This window comes from Rattus norvegicus, chromosome 13, assembly GCF_036323735.1.
Source record: "Rattus norvegicus strain BN/NHsdMcwi chromosome 13, GRCr8, whole genome shotgun sequence".
Lineage (NCBI taxonomy): Eukaryota > Metazoa > Chordata > Mammalia > Rodentia > Muridae > Rattus > Rattus norvegicus.
This window is the reverse complement of record NC_086031.1, coordinates 94,369,777-94,391,534: the sequence shown is the minus strand read 5'-3', so window position 1 is coordinate 94,391,534 and position 21,758 is coordinate 94,369,777. Positions and strand designations below refer to the sequence as shown.

The following is a 21,758-nucleotide window of genomic DNA, read 5'->3' as shown; positions in this document are numbered from 1 at the left end:
TGATAGAAGGATGGTGTGTGAGGTTAGTTAAGGACCAGAGCCTACGCACTGCAGGGAGATGTGGACTATAACCAGACGGAGGATAAAGAATAATCAAGACTCAATTACTCCTGAAGAATCTAAATACCAAAGAACAACAGGAGCTACTGAACTTGTGTTCATAGTATCGTATCATAGATATGAAACATGAATCTATCAAACATTTAATGCTACTATTGAAACATAATTTTACTATGGCTTTAATAATCAAAGGAGTGAATGGTTAACATTGGGAAACATAGTCACAGTTATAAACAATGAACAAAAGAAACAAGAGGGTAATATAGAAAACTATAAATTAAGAACAGAAAACTGTTTTTAAATGGGAGCTTACTGTTAGCTCTCCCTCTAATAGAAAAAACCTATCATTTCCCAACAACAATGGGATTCGACGATTCCAAAGAAGGTGTTGTGGTTCATACCACTAGTGAGCGGAAGGCTAAGACGTAAGGAGCAGGGACAGCAGCATCTCAGTGAAATGACACGGGCAGACAAGAGACGGAGCTAAAGGTGAAGAGAAGATAACCAACCCAGTAAGGAAATTGACTAAAATTCTTAAAGGCATAATACAATTCCTTTAAATATGAAGACCAGTTTATGAGACTGTAAACCCCATAGTTTATACTAGGACCATAACCCCAACTATGTCAGCTGAGCAAACCTAGGTAAAGGCAGGCAGGTGATCTCTTTTACTCTGTGCTAGAAAGCGGGATAGGCAGCTTATAAGGTTTACCAGAACAATGGAACAACAGCAACACATGCCTTGGAAAAGTGTGAAGCCAAACCAAACCAAACCAAGCCAAAAACACCAAAACAACTCCCCCAGAGACCCAGCAGTGTGTGTGCATCTGCTCACTTCCACTGTGTCCTAGGACTCCCTCTGAAGACTCAGCTCTATGCTGGGATGAGCTTGTGCTGTGTAACAGCTGCTGAGGGGTCTGAGAGGGAGAGTGCGGCTGGGAATGGGTCTGCCTTGGGAGCACTTTCATTACATCTAGAGGAACAATCCCAGAGCGCTCCTGCAGCAGGAGTCTGCACAGGGGGCCACTCAGATCTCTATGGAGTTGTTCAGTTTTACAACCCAAGTGCTTATGGCAAAGCAGAGGATGGAGGGGAGAATTTGTTTAGGAAAAGTGAAAATAGTTTATTGGTACAAAGAACTCAGTAACTGACTCAAGCTTTCTTACGTGATAATGAAATACACTTCTGTTTTAGCATAACAAAAGCAGACTTCGACACGGAGTGTGATGTTTTCAGGACAGTTATCTTTCAACAAGAAAGTCTATTTTAAACAGATTTGGGTATATTTTCATGCACACCAAAAAGTCTCTTTATTGTTTAGCAATTTGAAAAAATATATAAAAAATTTTCCAGTGAAAATTTATGCTGAAATCATCTTCTGAATATAATATTGTACTGGAATAAAATATTTAATGAATTTCTCCTTATTTAAAAATACTTTAATATACATTGTTTACATGTATATCAACTTTTTCATCTTTTAATTTCTGCAGAGTCTGCATGCTCAACAGGATATCAAAGATTCTGAGTCATCCAAAGTGGAACAGAAAATGAATGTAACAGGCAGTGCAGGTGGGGAACAGATGCATCGCACTTCCTGGAAACCTATATACAGTGCTAAACCTACAGTTAACTCAGGGGCAATATGTTAATGCAGCAAATGGGGCACATAGTGCACATACTTACTTAAAATCACTTTGCACATTAGAAATCTGTCTGCATTAAAATGTTATTTATATTCTTAATGATAAAACTGAGAAGTTAACTCTTAAAATGTCACTTTTAAAATTACTCCATCGGAGGCTTCTTTTAAACTAACAACACAGAAACAGAAAGGAGCTAAAAAGAACAGGAGAGAGTGAAGCCAAACCATGAAGACAAAAGGAGCCGTTATCGTGGACAGACGGTATGTAAGCAAGCATTCCAGTCTTTCTTGTAAAGAATGGAAACACAGAGATTTGCTAAAGGCCAAAGCATTTTTTAAAAGTGTTTTTCTATATTACATTTATCGATAGACCATTATATTTATAAGAAGGAAGCATTGGCTCACATATATTTCCAAGTGATATTTCTAAAACTGACTGCATTACTAGACAAAATCTTCAAATCAATTCACTGATTTTTTTACTGAAGGATGCATTGGTTGAAAATCAAAGACTTACGTCATCCAAAAAATCAATCAGTGAAGATGAGGAAGAAGAAAAGGAATCCTATTTAACGAATTCAGCAATAAAAAAAATAGAAAATATGGATGAAGCAATTTAATACAAACAAATAATAAATCAAAATTTGTAAAACACAATTGAAAGGCAAATGGCATTTGTTCAAATAAATAAATGAGAAAAGCAGTCACTGTCACCACTGTCAAGAACTTAGGGATTACTTCTCCAAGAGTGACTCTTCCTACCTTCCCCACGAAATGAAATTCAGTTACTGCCCCCAATGTAATAAAATGACAGTGCATGGCAAATCACCGCTAATTAAGTGAATGGTACAGTTTTGAAAATAACAACTGAACCAGGGTACCAGGATCTCTGCTCCTGACTCTTCCTGACGGAGTATAAGCGATGAGAGGGAACTCCGTCATCTGTGGTCACTGCACTTCCCAGTACTTAGAGCCAAGCCTTGTACACAGATTCCAGGATTTCTAACTGCTGCACAAGGCCACAACCAGTAACTTATATTTCCTGACATAAAACATACTTTGACATTATATTGATGTTTTAGCAAAGTATTTAAATAAGAAGGAAAGAATGACGAAGTGCTATCCAGTCACCATTTCAGAACACAGCCAACAGTGTAGATCAGCACGTTGACCAAAAGCGGTCTTAGTGCACACTCCTTAGGAGCTGACGTGAACAGGAGCCACGGTGCGCTAAGTCAGTGCTCTTGCTTTCACTTATTTTTGTTGTGTCTCCAAGCTTTGGAGAAAAGGAAAATTATCTCAGAAACTTGGATTCGCCCCACTTTCACACTTTGGGAAGGCTGAAGTTGGAATTGCTTTTAAGTGTAATAACAGCTTTTGGTTTCAGACTCTTGGGTGTTTTTATTACACACAAATGTGGTCGTGCTTCCATAAGAATGCAGACACCCCTCCCATGCATGTTTCTATTCACTATTTATATCATGCCAGGTTCTCTAAGGTATTGCTGCAGAGTGAACTGTAGCAGACCCAGAGGGTCCTCAGCAGTTACTTACTTCAAATTGATCCAGAGCATCGGTAGGCGTATTCAAAAATGCCAAGAAAGAGTGCTGTGAGTCTCGGTGCTCTACACCTAGAAAACAGTGGCAACTCCTTTTTTAAAGTAGAACTAAAAAGAATTTTCCTGGATAACCAACTTCTCCTGTCTCAATATAGTAAAGGTTTCAAAGCTGATTGCATTAACTCTACATAGTTGAAAAACCAAAATATATTAGTGTTTCCCAGACTCCACAGTTAGCCTAGGCTAGTTTATATGCTAATTCCGTGAGTCCCAGTTAGCTTCCCCATCTCGTACTCCAGTCCTCACCCTGTGGCTCACAGCCCTTCTGAGGGTCCAACAATTCTCTCACAGACACCTACAGCCTGCATATCAGATGGTCACACTACGGTTCCATTAGGGAGGTTGAGAACCATTGATCTAATACATCATAATAAAACAAAACACAGTCTTTTGGGCAATTTGAAAAAAAAATAAAACTAGAAGCTTGTCTATTTGTGATTTTTTTCTAAATTCTTTTACCAGCCAAACAAGAGATATCCTTTGAAATTCTTTTTTTAAAAGTAATCTTTTTAGCATTTATGAAATATACTTATTTCATTAATAAAGTAAATGTAGTTAATTACATTTTTCCTATTGAAGACTAAATAACCAAAAATTAATTTTTTTCTCAGATGAATTTTTAAAAAATGTATATAAACTTTTTGGCTATGATATATATATATACATATATATAGTATATGTATATGTATATATACACATATATATATAATTTTAAAAAAATTTCAAAATGCAAAGATTATAATAAATATTAGGGGAGATAAAGCAGAAATAGACTATCATAATTAATTTTTAAGAAGTTTGTATCTATGAACGTCTGTACACCATGTGCATGCATTGCTTGTGGAGGCCAGAAGGGGGCATCAGCACCCTGGGACTGGAGTTACAGAACGCTGTGAGCTGCTCGGTGGTGCTGGAGATTAAACCTGGTAATTTAGAAGATGGGCCAGTACGGAGCTGCGAGACATCTCTCCAGCCCCCACTGTGTAGCTGTGACTTTTCTATCATGAAACCTCGTCAACTGGTTTGTGTCTCTCTCTAGCACAGGGCAGGGGCTCTCTGTACCTATGTTTGGGAGCGTGACCACGTATGTACATGTAGAGGGCTGAGATCAGTTGTTAGGTATCTTCCTTTTTTGCTCTCCATTTTGTTTTGTTTTTGAAAAATGGTCTCTCACTAAAACTAAAACTCACATCTGGTTAGAATGGCTGGTCAGTGAACTCCAGGGTTTTGTTTGTTTGTTTGTTTTTCTTGTCTCTCAGTGATGGGATTTTAGGTGTATCCCTGGGTGATGGGAATGTGGGTGCTCAGAATCTGAAATCAGGTCTCGTGCTTGTAAAGTAAGCATTTCACACAGTTAGTCGTCTCCCAATCACTGATTTATGTGCTTCTCAGCATTAATATCATCCTAATATATCAATCATAATTATGAAATAGGCAGTTTGAGTATTTAGTCAACACATATTTATTATGAGCCTATTATGAGCAGCTGAGATAGCTCAGCAGCTAAAGGCTCTTGCTCCCGGAAGACCTGAGTCAGTCTCTAAGACCCACATGGTGAGAGAACTAAATCCTGAAGATTGTCTCTAAGCTCTGTATGTATGCAAGGCATGCACCCCCCCCATGTTTGTGTCTACACACACACACACACACACACACACACACACACACACACACACACGTTATAGTAGGTACTTTTCTAGATATTGTGAATAAAATAGTAAACCAAGTATAGAAAAGGATTTTGCCCTCATTTTGAAACTCAATTATATAGCACATTACATCATGTTGTAACATAATGAAATTTTGCAATATTCTGAATAAGAAAGCCTTTATTTAACATGATTTCATAAAGCAATGTGCTAGAAACTTAGAAGTCTTTTAGGTTTGGATATAATCTAAAAATAATGCAGTCAATTTGATCTGTCGGTTTTATTTGGCACAGGTGTTATTCTGGTTAAATTGCTTTTAGGACTACATTCATATTACATACTGTTTTTCTTCCTTAATATACTTCTCCACTGTTTATGAATTAAAATCAGACATGATCACTTGGCAGGATTTCTCATCCTTGTATTGTGAGTTCTTATTCACTTTTGTCATTAAGAAATTCAATCACCAAAAAAGGTGCCATAAAGCACTCTAGTGCTCTCTGTGGTTAGTCTGTTCTCCTAGTACAAGCAGACATAAAGATCCAACCAGACCCAACCCTCTCTGTGTTACAGATATGGAAAATAATAAACTCTTAGCCAAAGACAAACCCTATATATTAACCCAGTAATTGATGATGGCCATTGCCAGAAAAATGGATTTTTGATAATTCTATATAAAATGTCTCTTTACAAAATGTAAGTCACATTTTGAATTTATTTTTACTAAATTATTACTCTTGTAATGTCCACATTATGGAAAAATTGTATAAGAGGTTTATATCACAGAGTTATGACATGCTCTGAACTAGGCCCATGTAAAAAGAACAAAAGTTCTCAAGAAAATACTAATAAATTCTAGGAAATCTCATAGGACAGACAATGTAAACATCAATCTGGAAAAAGACAGCAAACACCTAAATAATTCTTCATTACTAAAATAATTAGTATTGAGTTAGTCATCATTATTTTCTATGTTTCCCTGGCTGTTTTTCTGGTATCATAAGGTTCTGTGCACTGTAGGCACATGGAAAGTGCTATTAAGTATAATCCTAGCACTCAGGGAAGTGGACAAGAGGACTCCGAATTCAAGGACACCTTGGGCTACTTAGCAACACTCTGTCCCCCAAACAACCTCCCCTTTTCAAGTTTCTTCACTAAGAAACTTATGTTCACTAATGTAACATACAGCACCACAGTTGAAGCAGCTACCTCATGTGACATGTGAGAACATTATAAATATGTCACAAAAATACTTTTATCCCAACTCAAAAGTTACTCATGAAGTATATTTTAACACTGAGATAACAGTCAAATTCATGGCAAAGAGGTTATTTCTGTAACTAAAAGTTCCTAGTATAATGTATGTTAATTAATACATAATAGCTCAGCCAGTCTACATGCACATGTATGTGCGCATGAGTGTGTATGCATGTTCGTATGAACTCTCAAGGGTGTGTGCATGTGCAGTTGCTAATGTAAAGAATTCTCTGTCTGTGGAGCAAGCTGGCTCTCCTGCAACAACGGCCATTAGGTACAGCAAGTGCTGGTGCAAACACAGTCTCATACCCTTTTCAGATCTAAGCTCTTCAGTGTCCTTTATCAGCTGCTCGATTTCGGACAACAGTTCCAAGTTCTTCTTCTCTGAATCTTTCAGTTTACTTAAATAGGCAGGGAAAGAAAAATAGTCATTAGTTTTGTGTAGCTGGGTTTATTTGGTTTAAATGTCTGTGAGGCTAAACTAGGAGACTGTTAACTACTGCATGAAGACAAATACAGCCTGCCACCTACTATTATGCAAATTAATAAAGCAGGCCGGGCTCATCCATTTCCATACCGATGGCTGCCAGGTCTGGAATGCAGCTCAGTAGCAGAGGGCTTGCCTGGCCTGTGTGAAGGAAGCCCCAGCTCAAACCCTAGCACTGACAAGCATCAGAACAGGGCTCCTGCTGCTGCACCAGGATTGAGGACGAGGGCGGAGCAGAGAGGAGGCCACGCGCGCCTTCGCGCCTTCACAGAGACATGTGCTGACCCTGAGCTGAGTTTACATTTACCCGTGTTATGAAACCAAAGGTTGCTTCTACAATCCTGTTAGACTTTCTCCACATCACTGTGTAGCTGGAACATATGCACCTGTTTATCGCTTTCATCTGACTCAGCTCTCTCTGCTTTATGAGCAAATGTGTAAACTTCAACGTCAAGCAAGAGGATGGCACTCGATGGCATTCAGTAATTCTTTACATGAGGTCTACTTCATATTCTCCACAAAAGAATTCTCTTTCAATGCTTCACAAACATATTTAATTAAAACAAACTTAATTTATGCCTGTGTCATTTACATCAAAAAATTTATAATTCAACAGGAGTGTGTTTGCCCTTCAATAAGAAAAAAATGACTACAGCTTAAGAATAAAGGCAGTAAACTTCTCAAAACTAAATTTGTAGTCCCTGTGTTTCTTCTCATGCTTTTGGAAGTTGATATTTTTGAGCCAGAAGGATTTTTAAATTTATAGTTTCATTTTTACTGTGAACTTACTATAGTTCCAATGTTACCTACTGATTTAAATATTTATTTCTCTTTCTTCCTGTGTGTGTGTGTGTGTGTGTGTGTGTGTGTGTGTGTGTATCTGTGTGTCTGTATGAGTTTATGTGGTACCACATTCAAACAGATTCCCTAAGGAGGTGCCAATGTTTTGGATCCTATGGAACTAGACTTACAGGCAGTTGTGAGGTGCCTGATTTAACTGCTGAAAATCAAACTTTGGTCCCCTGCAAAACCATTGAGGAGTCTCAATTGCTGAACCATCTGTCTAGAACTGTGACTTAGTTTTGAACCATCTTTATATCTAATCTAATTAAAAACTTTTGTTTCATCATTTATATATCTAACATAGAATTTGTTTTACTGTTATGACAAGAATCAAGGGGCTATGTTTAGTAGCTAACTGCCCTGGATACTAGAAGTTTGATTATTTTTAAATAAACAAAGGAACCTTGAAAATAATCATAATTATTTTGCCTTTACAAAACTTAATATCTCAAACCCCCAAACAACATCCACAAAATCTGACATCAATAAAATGACCATCTGTAAAAGACCTTTGGTAGAGGTCCCAGTTTTTAGAGATTTGTATTGTGTTCTGGTGGTAAAGTTTCATTCTATACAGAATGTGAGAGAAGTTTAGATTCAATAGAAAAAAATTGAGTAAACTAAACTTTATATATAAGGAGAAAAGAATGAAATACTATTTAAAACTAATAATCCATCTATGGATAACCCTGAAGAAAACAAGGCTGTATGAGATGTTACCTAGTGTCGGCGCCATCTTTGTTTTACCGCGCCGCTCCCTACAACCTAGAATCACATCTTTGCTTCTCAAATCTTCACAACTCTCTGTGGTCATGGTTGTGTGTGTGTGTGTGTGTGTGTGTGTGTGTGTCTGGGTGAGTGTGCACAAATGTGCAGGACAGAGGGCAACAGCAGTGTCTTCCTCAACAGCTCTTCCCCTTCATTTGGAGACAAAGTTGTTCACTGAATTTGGAGCTCCTTCATGGACTGGTGCCTGGCTGGTGAGCTGGAACTCTCATTCTCTCTCTCATTCCTTTTCTCCCTCCCTCCCTCCCTCTCCTCCCCTCTCCCTTCCCAGCCCTGGGATTATAGGCAGATGTTATAGCTCCCAGCATGTTTTTTTAGATGTTGGGCTGGCTCAAATTTAGGTCTTCATGCTTATAAGGCAAGCACTTTAATGACTGAGCCTTTTCCTCACTTTTGTCAGGGAGGTGGGGGCAGACCTTTGACCTTGGGCATGCCAGGCAAGCATTATACTGCTGAACTGTATTCCCAATCTTCTGGTCAGCATTTTTTAGCCTTACAAACAAACAAACAACAATAAACCCCCGCAGATAGGCAAATACACATGTAACTTCTCCCCACAGCTTTCAACAAGTCACTACTGTGGTGACTAGATACCGGGCCTTACCATTCTGTTATGATGTTGGATGCTTTGACTTTATTCAGCTCTTCCTGGATGGCCTGCTTAGCTCTGATTTCTGCATCCAGGGCAGATTGCAACTCTAGTCTAGCTGACATGTCCAGTTTTGCAAAACGACGCATTTTCCAGGGCATATCCTATAGAACAATACAGCTATCTCTTAGTATCCTCCTATTAAATTCTTAAGATTAAATTTCATAATAAGCAATATCACTAGTAACTGAGTAGACCAGACATACAACTTGTGAAAATACATTTTCATTAAATCCAGAAATAACAGTAAATATGCATAAATGAACATAAATAATTGCTTTTTTTCTTTTCAGTTCCTTCAATAAGAAGAAGCTATACAATAAGAGCTAACAGTAATGTGTTACATTTTCTTGTAAAGATCTAAAATATTTCTCATGAGAACTTTTACAGCAGTCAGATTTATCATGTGCTTTCTGCTTGTTACAGAGAAGAGCCTCTGTATGAGACGGCAGAACTTACTGTCGCTCGTGTCCCCAGGCTGGAATTCCTTAACGCTTCTAATTCTTCAGTCATTTTAGAAGCTAAGGCCTGAAGATAGCCCCGTGCGTCCTTCTCATCACTCACCCTAGAGTACACACACAAAGGTGGACATAGTACAAAGTAAAACAGGAGAACTTCAGTGACGTATGTGATTTAAAGCTTCATTAAGAACCAAGTGCCAAAAATTTAAAGAACTCCTTAAAGACCTCCTTTAAAAGGCTGGCCACACTACTACTGTTGCCGTCAGGAGGTGGGGTCAGATTTATTAACTGCTCAGTTATGTACAAATGGAGTCTGGTGGTGTTTAGGGAAGCCCAGGTCACTCATATATTACAAGTAGTAAATCATCCATGAACCACAAACGATGACCCTTTAGATCTCACGCTGGACAAGCATAAGGCTTTCTGAAGACTACTAAGATTTCTCATTATCTAGATTCTCATATTTTATCTCACAAAACATACAAACTTCCTTTAAAGCTGAAGTATACTGAATTTAGAAAATTTTAAATATGCTATTCTGAAGAAATCAGGGTTATAATGAAGCACCCCTGTTTTCTAAAAATATTAATTAAATAATAATGAAAGAATAAAGGTTAAAGCTTAAAGAAATCCAATTCCAGTTTCTATTCATTATCTTAAGGTCATGGAGCTAATAACAATCAGCATGATTTATACAGAAAAAAATTTTTAAGAGAGGGCACAGTGTGTGAAGCAGCACCCCAAAGTTGGTGTCTAGCCTCCTCCACACATACACACTTCAGAGAACAGACTTCCTATGCCGACATTTCTAGCTATTACACTGAGGCATGGGCCAATAGCTAACTGGAGCCTAAGGCTTCACTGCAGCGGTGAGGCTGATTCGTTCACGCTCTGCCACAGTCCTTAGCACTCCACATCTTCAGACGGCAGTCACTCCACTACAGGGTTCAGAGGCTGGCTCCATCTTTCTTCCGAAGACCAAGAATGTGAGCTCAGCCATGAGCACATGATGAAAACTGTCTTTGAAAACCAACAACTGAGTTACTGAATGAATAAGTGAGTACGAGATCCTTCCTTCACAGGATCGTTTCCCACTGTCCTGGTCATTGAGAAACGGTGGGGCTGGGCCACAGACTTTGGAAGCAGCAGCTCATGAAGCGAGTTTCCAGCTCCATCTTCACTGCTGCCTGGCTCCAGTACCAACTGGGCTCAGTGTTAAACTGACCCCTTGGAGATATAAACCCAGTGTGTGGATCGGAACCAAACACGGACCCCTTAGAGATATGAACCCAGTGTGTAGACCCCTTAGAGATATGAACCCAGTGTGTGGATCGGAACCAAACACGGACCCCTTGGAGATATAAACCCAGTGTGTGGATCGGAACCAAACACGGACCCCTTGGAGATATAAACCCAGTGTGTGGATCGGAACCAAACACTGACCCCTTGGAGATATAAACCCAGTGTGTGGATCGGAACCAAACACTGACCCCTTGGAGATATAAACCCAGTGTGTGGATCAGAACCAAACACGGACCCCTTGGAGATATAAACCCAGTGTGTAGACCCCTTAGAGATATGAACCCAGTGTGTGGATCGGAACCAAACACTGACAACAGCTGTTTTCTGCAATACAAGTAAGTTTCTACAATCTGGGCACATGTATAAGCAGAGATTAGTTATCAGAAGAACTCTACAGTTAGGTCAGTATAGATATATTTGTGTTATGATTTAAGAAGGGTATTAGAAATCTGATAAAGGAAAGCAGAAAACTAATTGAGCCAATATAATCACAGGAAACTAAAATCCTGAATAATTAACTGGTTTGTAGATATATAAAGGAACTAGTTATTTTGATATAAAGGTTAAAATGGGCAAAGATTTAAATAAATATAAAAGTTATTAAGAGATAAAGTCATCACTGGGCTCCTGTTTTCCATGTAATATCAGAGATGCAAACCTTTATAAGATGGTAACAATCATTTAGTAAATGAAGATAGCAAAATTCATAGGCCAAAGAACCAAAATTAGTTCTCAGAGGGTGGGAAATGGTTTGTGAAGCTAAGCCCAAATCTTTTAACTTTAAAAATGCCGTATGTGAACTGCTCTGCTATACTTACAGAGTACTGTTCATCTTTTACATTTCTCTCAAGCTATCAGTTTTATTAAATATGGCGGTTTTGATCTTAGGGAACATCAAAGCATATGGAAGTGTTTCTTACGTTCTGTAAAGGCTTACTTTCCCATTTGTACAAGCTTAAAGTAACTCTATTTCTAAGGCGAAGGAAGACAGTGAGGGTGTTAGGAACTCAGAGTCACACCCACCCAGGCCACAGCCCTGCCCCACCACAACAGCACTCTGGAGGGCACTCACCATTGGATTATCTCTGTGATTTGGGCTTCCCAGTGGGCAACTGATTCCTTCTTATCTGCTAGATCTTTGACCTCTTCTTCTAAGTGCTGGTTGCGCAAACTTAAGCTCTCATACAACGAAGTTAGCTGGAAGGTAGTTTGAAGGTATGAGTGGCTGAACAAGACATCGCAGTACTTAGACACTTGTTACCCCATCTCATAATGCATAACCTTCAACTAAAATTGTCTTTTTACTATTCCACACCACACTGGAGACACACTGAAGAATGTGATACAACAAACAGTGCACACTTTGAAATTTCCTGCTTTCTTGCCTTTTGCTAAGCCCTACATGAAATTGGTTTTAATTGTGAATATGCATCAACTTGAGAAAAATTACCAATTCCTCTTCCCTCACTCCGGTCTCTTCTGCAAATGTCCTGTCAACTTATAAAATTCTTATAAAGAATTATAAGCACATAAAAAAATGGCTGTGAGCCACCATGTAGGTGTTAGCAATGGAACCCAGATGCCCTGGAAGAACAACTAGCACTCTGACCAAGGGGGTACGACACCCTCTTCTGGCCTCCATAGGCAGTATATGCACACAATGTACAGACATACTGGCAGGTAAAACGTCTATACACATAAAATAAAATAAAGATTAAAGTATAGAAGAAACTGTAAAATGAGAACTAGTTCAAAGGAATGAAGAACATGAAATAAAATAAATAATGTACTCAACAGTAAAAGAAACGGAACTGTAAGCGAATTCCCAAGAGCCCCACACGCAACTTCAACAACTACCCTCCTCCCCAACAGCAATCTTCTCTCACTCATACTCCAGGAAAGGCTCATTTAATTATATAAATTATAATGTATATTATTTTAAAATGAGGCTTTCACTTTAATACAAACATTTTGTACCTAAATTCAAACTTGGTGCTTAGGAAACGGCTGAGTGAGTGTTGCACAGTGTAAGCACCTGAGTTCTGGGCCTCAGGGCACAGACACAAGGCAGTGTGGCAGGATGCATCTGGCATCTGCAACCCCAGCATAGGGTGCAGTGAGGAGACATCCAGTCCACCTGAAGCAGTGAGCTCCATCCAATTTCAGCTAGACCTTAGCTTAAAAAAGGGGTGCGGGGTGGGAGAAAGACCTACTGAGGAACATACCACACTGTCAACTTCCAGCCTCCACGCCATCTACCGTGCACACACATACACACAGACACCACACAAACACCGAAAAACAACTTCTCATCCTTGAAATTTCTATTTAGAAAAAAAACTAACCTAGGTTTGTTACGTTAAATAATGATCCACCGAGAAAGTGACACAATTGCTTGACATATCTTACTTATTTTATTTGCAGGTTTCTTCATAAACCTCAGCATTTAACAGTTTACAAGGACAGTTACTTTGTTTCAGTGTTTGGAAAGCGCCTCTTCTTTTCTCCTGATTTGCTTCTTTTCTGCTCTCCTACTGAGGTTCAGCTTCCTGTCTTACCCTCCTGAGTACCACGTGCCCTCTCTGGCTGCTTTTAGAATACTATGGTTCCTGCTTTGGGCAATTTTGTTATGGTAGCTTTATCGATTCTGGCATTTAAAAATGTGTGCCTGTTTACTTACATGCGCGCGTACACACACACACACACACACACACACCCCGTTTTGGATAATCTAGGTCATTAAATCTTTAAATATTGTTTCTGCATCAGTCTCACCCACCTCTCCTTTTGAGAAATATTTGCACGTTAGCTCTTTTTGTCATGTCTCCCACACTTTTATGTCCCCCTTTTTCTTTTGTTTTTTATTTTTGAAGCCCTGTCCAACCCTAATCTTTTTGTTTATTTAGTTGTATATTTACTGTTTCCAATATATTGATAAAACTTTAAGTATTTTGGTAATTTAAGTTTTCAAAATTCTGTTTGACTATTTTGTATAAGATCTGGTTATTTGTTCGAGCTCATCACTACGTCTCCTTTCCTGAACAGGTAATACAGTTACTTACACATCGACGTAGTCACATGGTGTGCGGAGACTCCCACACTTCTGTTTACACTGACGCCTCATGCTCCCTCTCATTTCTTACTGTGTAATTTTGTGTGTGTTGTGTTGTTTTATCCTCCTGCTGGCTTTTCAGTGATTTGTGTGGGTTTGTTGGTATGCCTGGCAACCTTTTCATGTATGTGATATAGTATGTACAGAAATTTTCTTACATTAAAAAGGACCCCACGCTGCTCCACCCGTCTGCTGACGAACGGTTCCCAGCTGCCATTACTGCATTTCGTTCTGCCCTGTACTTCTTCAGAGAGCCTAGGCCAACCTTTTTAATATGAGACGTTGATGAGGACAACTTTCTAAGAAAAGCTATTCACAAACTATTTACATGATGAGAAATCATATCGTTTTAAATTTTATATGTCATCTTGACTGGAAAAGAGGAACCCAAATATTTGGTCAATTCTTACTATAAATGTCTGTGTGGATATTGCTGGGTGAAACTGCAGCTGCTAGGGCTTGTCAGTTTATACCTTTAGTTAATTTATTGTTAGTAATAAGTCCCTACACATATACAGCCATATATCACACAGACACATACATATGCAACACACACACTAATGGGCTGTCATGGTGGTACATAACTGTAATTTCAGTAGAGGTAGGAGAACTAGTAATTCAGGGCTAATCTTAGCTATAAAGTAAGTTCAAGGCCAGCCTGGGCTACATGAAACACTCACTGTCTCAAATAAAAAGTGGAGATGGGGAGAGGTTCAGGAGGACAAAAAGATGGGAGGAGCAAAACTAAGTCTGATACAAGTGGTATAGTAAAAACTTGTCATTCAAACACTGCCACCATTAGATATCACAGCAAATATAAAGTGACAATCATTGTATAAACCACAGTGCTTCACACAAACCATGCACTCCAGCAAAGGAGATCCAACCACTCACCTTATCGAGTTCACTCGTTAACTTTTTATTCTCTTCAGTTAATAATACTTTTTCCCGTTCATATTGTTGCTTGAACTCATTTTCAAATTCTTCCCTTTCACTTTGACTAACACAATTCAAAATAGAAAATCAGAAAAAGGAATTGGATCAAAAGTCAACTGAAAAAAATATTTGTGTAACAGTTACATAACAAATCTGTAGAAAACAGAGTAAATTCAGAGTATGGTAATGCGTAAGGACACATCTCATGGAAAAAAACCTCTCCAAGACTCTACAGTGAGTTGGGCACAGTGGTGCCTTTAGTCCCAGCACTCAGGAAGCAGAGGGATCTTGGAGTTTGAGGCTAGCGTGGTCTTTATAGTGGGTTCCAGGCCAGCCAGAGTTACACAGTGAGGCTCTCTCTTTAAAAAATAAAATATTAATTTTTTATAATGCAAGAGTGGTATACTGGCTTATTCAGTCATTTAACAAATATTTTTCGATTATCTGTTATTTATAGCCAACAAATAAATTCTAATGAGTTTTACAAACAGGCACTGCTTATAGAATATACATCCAATTGCAGAAGAAAAAAATAGTAAGTGGACTAATTTCAGATACATCTATAAGAAAACTAAAAGATGGTAATATCACAATTACTCTTTGAGATAAAGCAACTAACAGAGACCACACAACCATGATGAGTGTGCTACCAAAACAACAGTAGTAGCAACTGCTACCTGACCATGTTTTATTACAGTTAAAGACAAATTAACAGAAGACTCAGTTGTGTGTTTTCGCTGTATACCAGAATCTGTTTTTATAAAATGTAAAGACATAGGTTCCTCACTTAAGACCAAGCTGGTTATTTTGTAGCTTATTAACATCAATAAAATGGTTAATACTTAGAAATTATTGTCTGAATTTTGATATTTAATAATATTTTGCTTGAAATAATTTCAATGTAATAGAAACATTATAAACATAGTACAAAGAACCTCTGTGTCTCTCTGCCTAGATGTCACAACGGTTAGCATTGTCCATCAGTTGCTGGATTCCTCTGTGTGTACAGGATTTTCCTGACCAACTAAGAGGCAGGTGCAGATGTCATTCTTCCGACTGATAAAATCCAGACTGGAGTTCCTAAAGTCAAGGTTATGCTTCACTTCCACAAGCACCCGTCCCAGTTAGCACTACTACCGAATCTCCTTCTCAATTTAAGCTTCCCATCAGCTCAATGCTGTCTGTTTCTTATCTAGTCCCAAGCCAGCTGAAAAACACAGGCTGTGCCTGGCAGTTTCTTTCTCATTTCCCCTCTGTCCAACGTAGTTTTTTTGTCTTCTCTAGGTCTCACAACGGTTTTAAGACGTGCAGGCTTCTTAACTGTGCATGGGCCTCGCTCACCTGGAGCCTGTCTGAAGGGCTGAGTGCAGCACTATGGTCTTGTCAATGCATCCCCTTAGAAGGCACAGCCGCTGGGGTAAGAACCTGTGTGCAGCCACAGCTGGGCTAAGAGCTTTCTGTGTCTTTCATTAGTGTCACCTCCCAAGGGCAGTTACTTCCAGAGGAGGATCTGACCATCTGTAAGTCCTACTCTATCATCGTCGTCTTCAAGCCCCAGCATTAAGAGCTAGGACCACAGTGAAGATCCAGTGCAGATGGGAAAGAGGGGACTTGTACAATGAAGGACTGACACTTTTGTAAATTTATAGAGAGAAAAGTAGGGAGTAGCATTTGCACATGAATTCCAAGAGTGGGAGGCCAAAGATGGTCAGAGCAAATATAGCCAAGTTTACTCAATGCGAAATCTGGGGTTTGTGGTTCAATGCATTGATTCAATAATTAGACGTGAGTTTGCACTGCTAGTCGGAGTCAATGAACTTCCCATGAGATTTACTTGATACACAGCAGTGTCTGTCCTGGTCAGACAAGGAGAATGCGAGACTGGCTCTACTTCCTAGCTGCTCAGCCACTCTCTACAGTGTCTCCCAAGAACACTCAGAGGACATTTCTCCTGCCACAGTGAGAGGGAGACTAACATTCTTAACAGGCACCATGGCAGGTGTCCTTACGGGTAATAGTGGAAAATGCCACAATGGAAGTGACTTCACTGAAGATGGCTGACTGCTGCACCCACTGCTTTACTTACAGCTGGACTGCCCATGCCTCACCCCTTTGCCCTGGAAACACACTCACACACTTTTAGTCCACAGATGATCCCGGCCCTTCCCTCTTCCTACATCTAGACACAAACATGCAGAGTTTGTATTATAAAGCAGTTGTGGGGCAAGACCGATTTGTAACTGTCTAGAAGTAAACCAGTCTAAATGCCTCTAAGAGACGCAGGCACCCCGTTTCTGAAGACTGTGCTGTCATCTTGAGAATATACTTATATCCATGACAACTTGATAGAGGAGGTTAGCAACAAAATAAAATTCAGAGCAAATCAGTTCTGGGTAATAAAAGATATAAGGAATGGGTGGCCTTAACATCTATAACACTTGGCTATTGAAGACAAATTATATTTTAAATTATAAATTCAAGGAAAAAAATCCAGTCTGCAAGCAAATGTGTCACGGTATTATTTAAAGCCCAAAAATGTTATATTTAGTTATATTAAAGAATCTTTCCTGACACAGGAATACATTTGAAAATGAAATTGCAAAGAAGCTTTTCAGAAAAACATGTTACCTAATAATAAACTGAGTCAAGTAACAAGTAAAACCACTTCTAAAAAAAATAGTATTAAAGGAACTAAGCATTATGTTTTAAAATGACAACAGGCACACCATGTTAGATCTGAGTTTGCCTCCACTACCTCAGCAAACCAGACCTTTCCCTGCGCACTCTCCCTGTGCTGCCTTAGCATCCAATCTACCTTAGCAGGGATGTGGCTTCTTCCCTGTGCCTCAGGGAACGCCCTCCTTCTGCTTTCCTGTAAAAGCCAGTGCTCCTCAGAATGCCTCCTCACACGCCCGTTTCCTCTCCAAACATTCTCCCTGAGTCCTTCATTCAACCTCACCACCTGGCTCCAATTACTATCTACTACACCAGTGGACCTTGAGATCTATGCTGGAAACTTGCTGGAGCTATAAACTGATGACATACCCCACACATGGATGTCTCCTGGGCAGTTCCCATTCAACACTCCCAACTCAACACTGACACCAGTGCCGCCTTCCTAGCTGACTCACCTGAGCCCATGTACACTACAGTCTCTTTTCTACAAGTAATCAGAACATGCCTGGATAAGGCTGAGCGTCTCATTGCTATGCCTGGATAAGGCTGAGCTTCTCATTGCTCTAGTACCTTCCTCCCAACTCTGCTGAACATCTATTGCCTAATTTCTTCAGATTACAAATGTCATCATTTCTACTTCACACACACACACCACCACCACTCAAATGTTATCATTTCTACTAAACACACATACACACACACACACGCACACCACCACCACCACCAAGCAAAGTGACTTGAGATAAACTGCTTGCTTGTGCAACAACTTTAAGCACCGGTGTAATTTGCACACTGCTCCACTGGCTCTCCTTCAGGACTCCTGTGATCACTTTTCCACTGACACTGTTATTACCAAAGTCACATGATGCCAAGAGCAAATGTCACTGTGTAGTTCTTTGCTTGGTCCGGACCTCATGTTGTCCTATGTGTTGACAGACATGACATGCTGTCTTGACCAGGGTCCCAGAAAATCACATTGCCAGGTTTTCTTCCTATCAGTCTCTGAATCACTCTGATAGTTCTTCTCATCTCCCAGTTTCTAGAGACTGGGATGCTCTAGGGACCATCTTCTACCTATGCTTATTTTTCAGATGCTCACACTCAGGTGACAACATTAATACCAGAGGAGAGAGTGACACCCACAGTTATATTTCACCCCTGAAACCAGCCTACTCCACATAAAAAACTTGACGCCCACTAAGCATCTGAAACCCATTCACAATAAACTCTTAATACTCCATGGTGGGGTTGGGGATTTAGCTCAGCGGTAGAGCGCTTGCCTAGCGAGCGGAAGGCCCTGGGTTCGGTCCCGAGCTCCAGAAAAAAAAAAATACTCCATGGTGTGCTCAGGACTTCTGAACAGACGAGTGGGCTCTCCTCTGTGCTCAGTGCTTTTACACAGTAGCATAACTTTAAACTTTATTTACTCTTTACTAGGAAGTCACCTTCTCCATAAAACATCCCCCTCCCTCTCCCCCTCCTTTGTTTTGTTCTTGGGACAGATCATTCTGTAATGTGCTCTACCCTTTCTCTTTCTTGTCTTTTAGCACTGAGAGCAGGCTCCATGAGGACAGAGACTGCTCCGTCTGCTCACTCGTAGACTACCACAGCAGTACTTTACATTCATTAAGAGTGCACCCAACTGCAAGAATGTGGGCTTCAATATAATTCACAAGGACGGATGCCAACATCTGTTCAGTTGTCTGGAACCTAGAACCACAGTGCTACTGAGTCCTCCTGTGTGTTCATTCGTTCTCTCTCTCTCTCTCTCTCTCTCTCTCTCTCTCTCTCTCTCTCTCTCTCTCTGCCCCTCCCTTCTGTCTTCTCTGCAGAATGTCTGAATCTACACTATTCTCCAACTTCAACACTATCTATGGACTACTGCCTCATTTTATAGCTGGATTCCTTTAGAAACTTCTAAATTGTTCTGGACAAGGTAGCAAGTGACCATTCCAAAATATAAGCACTATCATGTAACTTCTCTCCGCAGTCTCATCTCTTACCACTCCTGTTTTCTATGTGTGTATCCACCACAGTAAGTAGTGTTTGTTTTCTGACTGTGTGACAGTCCCTTTCTTTCAGGTCCTAGCACATTCTGCCACCTCCTCCTGAGCAATTCCCTGCTTACTTTTTCCTAGTTCTTTAGGTACAGCGAAGGTGCATTCTCACTGGACAATTTGCACGCCTCAAAGGTGATTCTGGCACCTCCTGGGCTGCTTACACGCACGCACGCACGCACGCACGCACGCACACCACTGCTCTCTCACCATTCTGCACTAGAATTGCCTGCTTAGCAATCTTGACTTTTCCCTGCTGGAACTTGGATAACCTATTGTCTGAATCTCCTAGGATTTGGCACACAACATACACATAGTAGATATTTGCTAGATGAGAAAATAATTTGATTCTTACCTTTCCCTTCTGGTTTTTTCCAATTTGTCTTTTAAAACCATAATTTCTTTGTTGAGAGCAAGTTGCTGGCCTTCTGAGTCATGCAGCTCCTTCTTCAGATTTTTAATCTCACTTGCATGAATTCCTTCTCTTTTAGAGATTTCTTCTTCATAAAAGATACTTTTCTTTTCCAAGTCAGTTTTCAGTTTAGTTATCTCTTGCTGGTGTTCTATGCTGCATATTCCTGGTGAGTAACTAATTTGTTTTTGCTAGATATACAACAAAAGATTAAAGAAATAAAGTAAGAAATAACTCCCTTCTATCAGGGACTACATTGGTACATCATTTGTATATATGTTTTCACTCAAGAATGTATATGGCAATTATTTCTCTGTCATGTATTTCAGATATGTTCCTCAGTTTATATGCTTTTATGGTCTGTGTTTCTGATATTTTAGAAAGCCGGCATATTAAATCAGAAATGAATCTAAATTTTTGTTGGCATTTATATGATTTCTTGTTTTAAGTTTGTTCTATTCTGCTCCGTGATGCTATGATAAGGGCCATGACCAAAAGCTACTCAGGAAAGAAAGGGCTTATTACACCCTACAGGTTATAGTCCATTATGGAAGGAAGCAATGGCAGGAGCTTAAGGCAGAAACCTGGTGACAGGAACTAAAGTAGAATCACAGAAGAGTGCTTCCTACTAGCTTTCTCAGCCTGATTTCTTATGCCTGTTGGGAGATGGTTTTGTGTATTGTATTTCAGATATTAATTTCTATGCCCCAAAATTGGGTTGTACACTGGATGTTGGCATCTTCAGTCTCAGTGTTATGTAAAAATTGCTTTCCATTATCTCTAATTGGTTAATGAAGAGCTGATTAACCAATAAGATGGGCAGAAGAGAGTAGGGCAGGACTTCCGATCACAGTCAGGGGGTCTCAAAGAGACCACAGAGAAAGGAGAGAAGAGAGGCAGAGAGACCATGGAAATGGATCAGGAGGATTCACTGTAAGATCTCGATGAGAGAACAGCTATGAGGACAGATGTGGACCAAAGAGAACCAGGGCAAGACTCAAATGCAGGCAAAGTAAAGACCATGTGGCTGGAATGTAGACAGCACAGCTGGGTTAGCATAGCTCGAATGTGCCCAGCATAATGCCTGAAGCCTTTCCACGAAAATACCAGGTCACTGTGTCATTTATTTGGCAGCTGAGATGGGCTAGAACGGGTGTAGAGAAGTATCTTGCCATCACTTGGGAGCAAAAGGGGCATAGAAATACCCCTCTCCCCAGGTTTACATTTACATCTGCCGCCCAGGATCACCTGACTAGGCACCACCTCACGTGATCTGGAGCCTCCCATATAAATCATTAATCAGGAAAATGCCCTATATAGACTTGCCTACAGGCAATCTGATGGGGACCTTCTCTCCATCCAGGTTCCTTCTTGTGACCTAGGTCACTCCCAGGTGACCCTAGCTTCGGTCAAGTTGATGAAAGCTAAAGAGCACAACATTTAAATCTCTATCTAGGGTTATTGTTGATATATATATTTTAAAAATCGTATCAACTTATATGTAATAAGAACAGTCAGAAAGGCTGAATTGCATTCAGTCTTTAAGAGATTAGAACGGGGAAGGCATGGTTGAGTTAGAATGTGCATGAAGAAAAGAAAGGAGGCTTTTGTAACTATACAGAAAGAAATGACAAAGGCCAAAATGTCTTTATATCTGCTTTAGGAAAAAGCAAGTCTCTTAACTTTCAGGGAAAACATTAAAATCGAGTACCACACTTAGATTATGGTGGCGCTCACTATGTAGTCCAGGCTAGCCTCACATTCATTCTGCTCCCAAAGCCTGAGTACTTGGGTGACAGGCATGCACT

The 21,758-nt window shown here is 39.8% G+C and overlaps 1 protein-coding gene across 21 annotated transcripts in view; it reads right to left on the bottom strand.

Moving 5' to 3' along the window:
- Cdc42bpa (CDC42 binding protein kinase alpha) overlaps positions 1 to 21,758 on the bottom strand; it is a 220,323-nt gene that overhangs the window by 44,147 nt on the left and 154,418 nt on the right. For 10 of the 21 annotated variants that reach the window (XM_039090235.2, XM_063271959.1, XM_063271956.1 and 7 more), the window contains 8 exons: positions 19,894 to 20,141; positions 14,764 to 14,869; positions 11,830 to 11,954; positions 9,454 to 9,559; positions 8,950 to 9,098; positions 6,539 to 6,630; positions 3,259 to 3,335; positions 2,223 to 2,270 (listed from right to left, as the gene is read on the bottom strand). In XM_039090235.2, the coding sequence (XP_038946163.1) occupies positions 2,223 to 2,270; positions 3,259 to 3,335; positions 6,539 to 6,630; positions 8,950 to 9,098; positions 9,454 to 9,559; positions 11,830 to 11,954; positions 14,764 to 14,869; positions 19,894 to 20,141 (951 nt within the window). The remainder of the gene's footprint in view (positions 1 to 2,222; positions 2,271 to 3,258; positions 3,336 to 6,538; positions 6,631 to 8,949; positions 9,099 to 9,453; positions 9,560 to 11,829; positions 11,955 to 14,763; positions 14,870 to 19,893; positions 20,142 to 21,758) is intronic. The other 11 variants (XM_039090251.2, XM_039090262.2, NM_053657.2 and 8 more) reach the window with 2 other exon arrangements.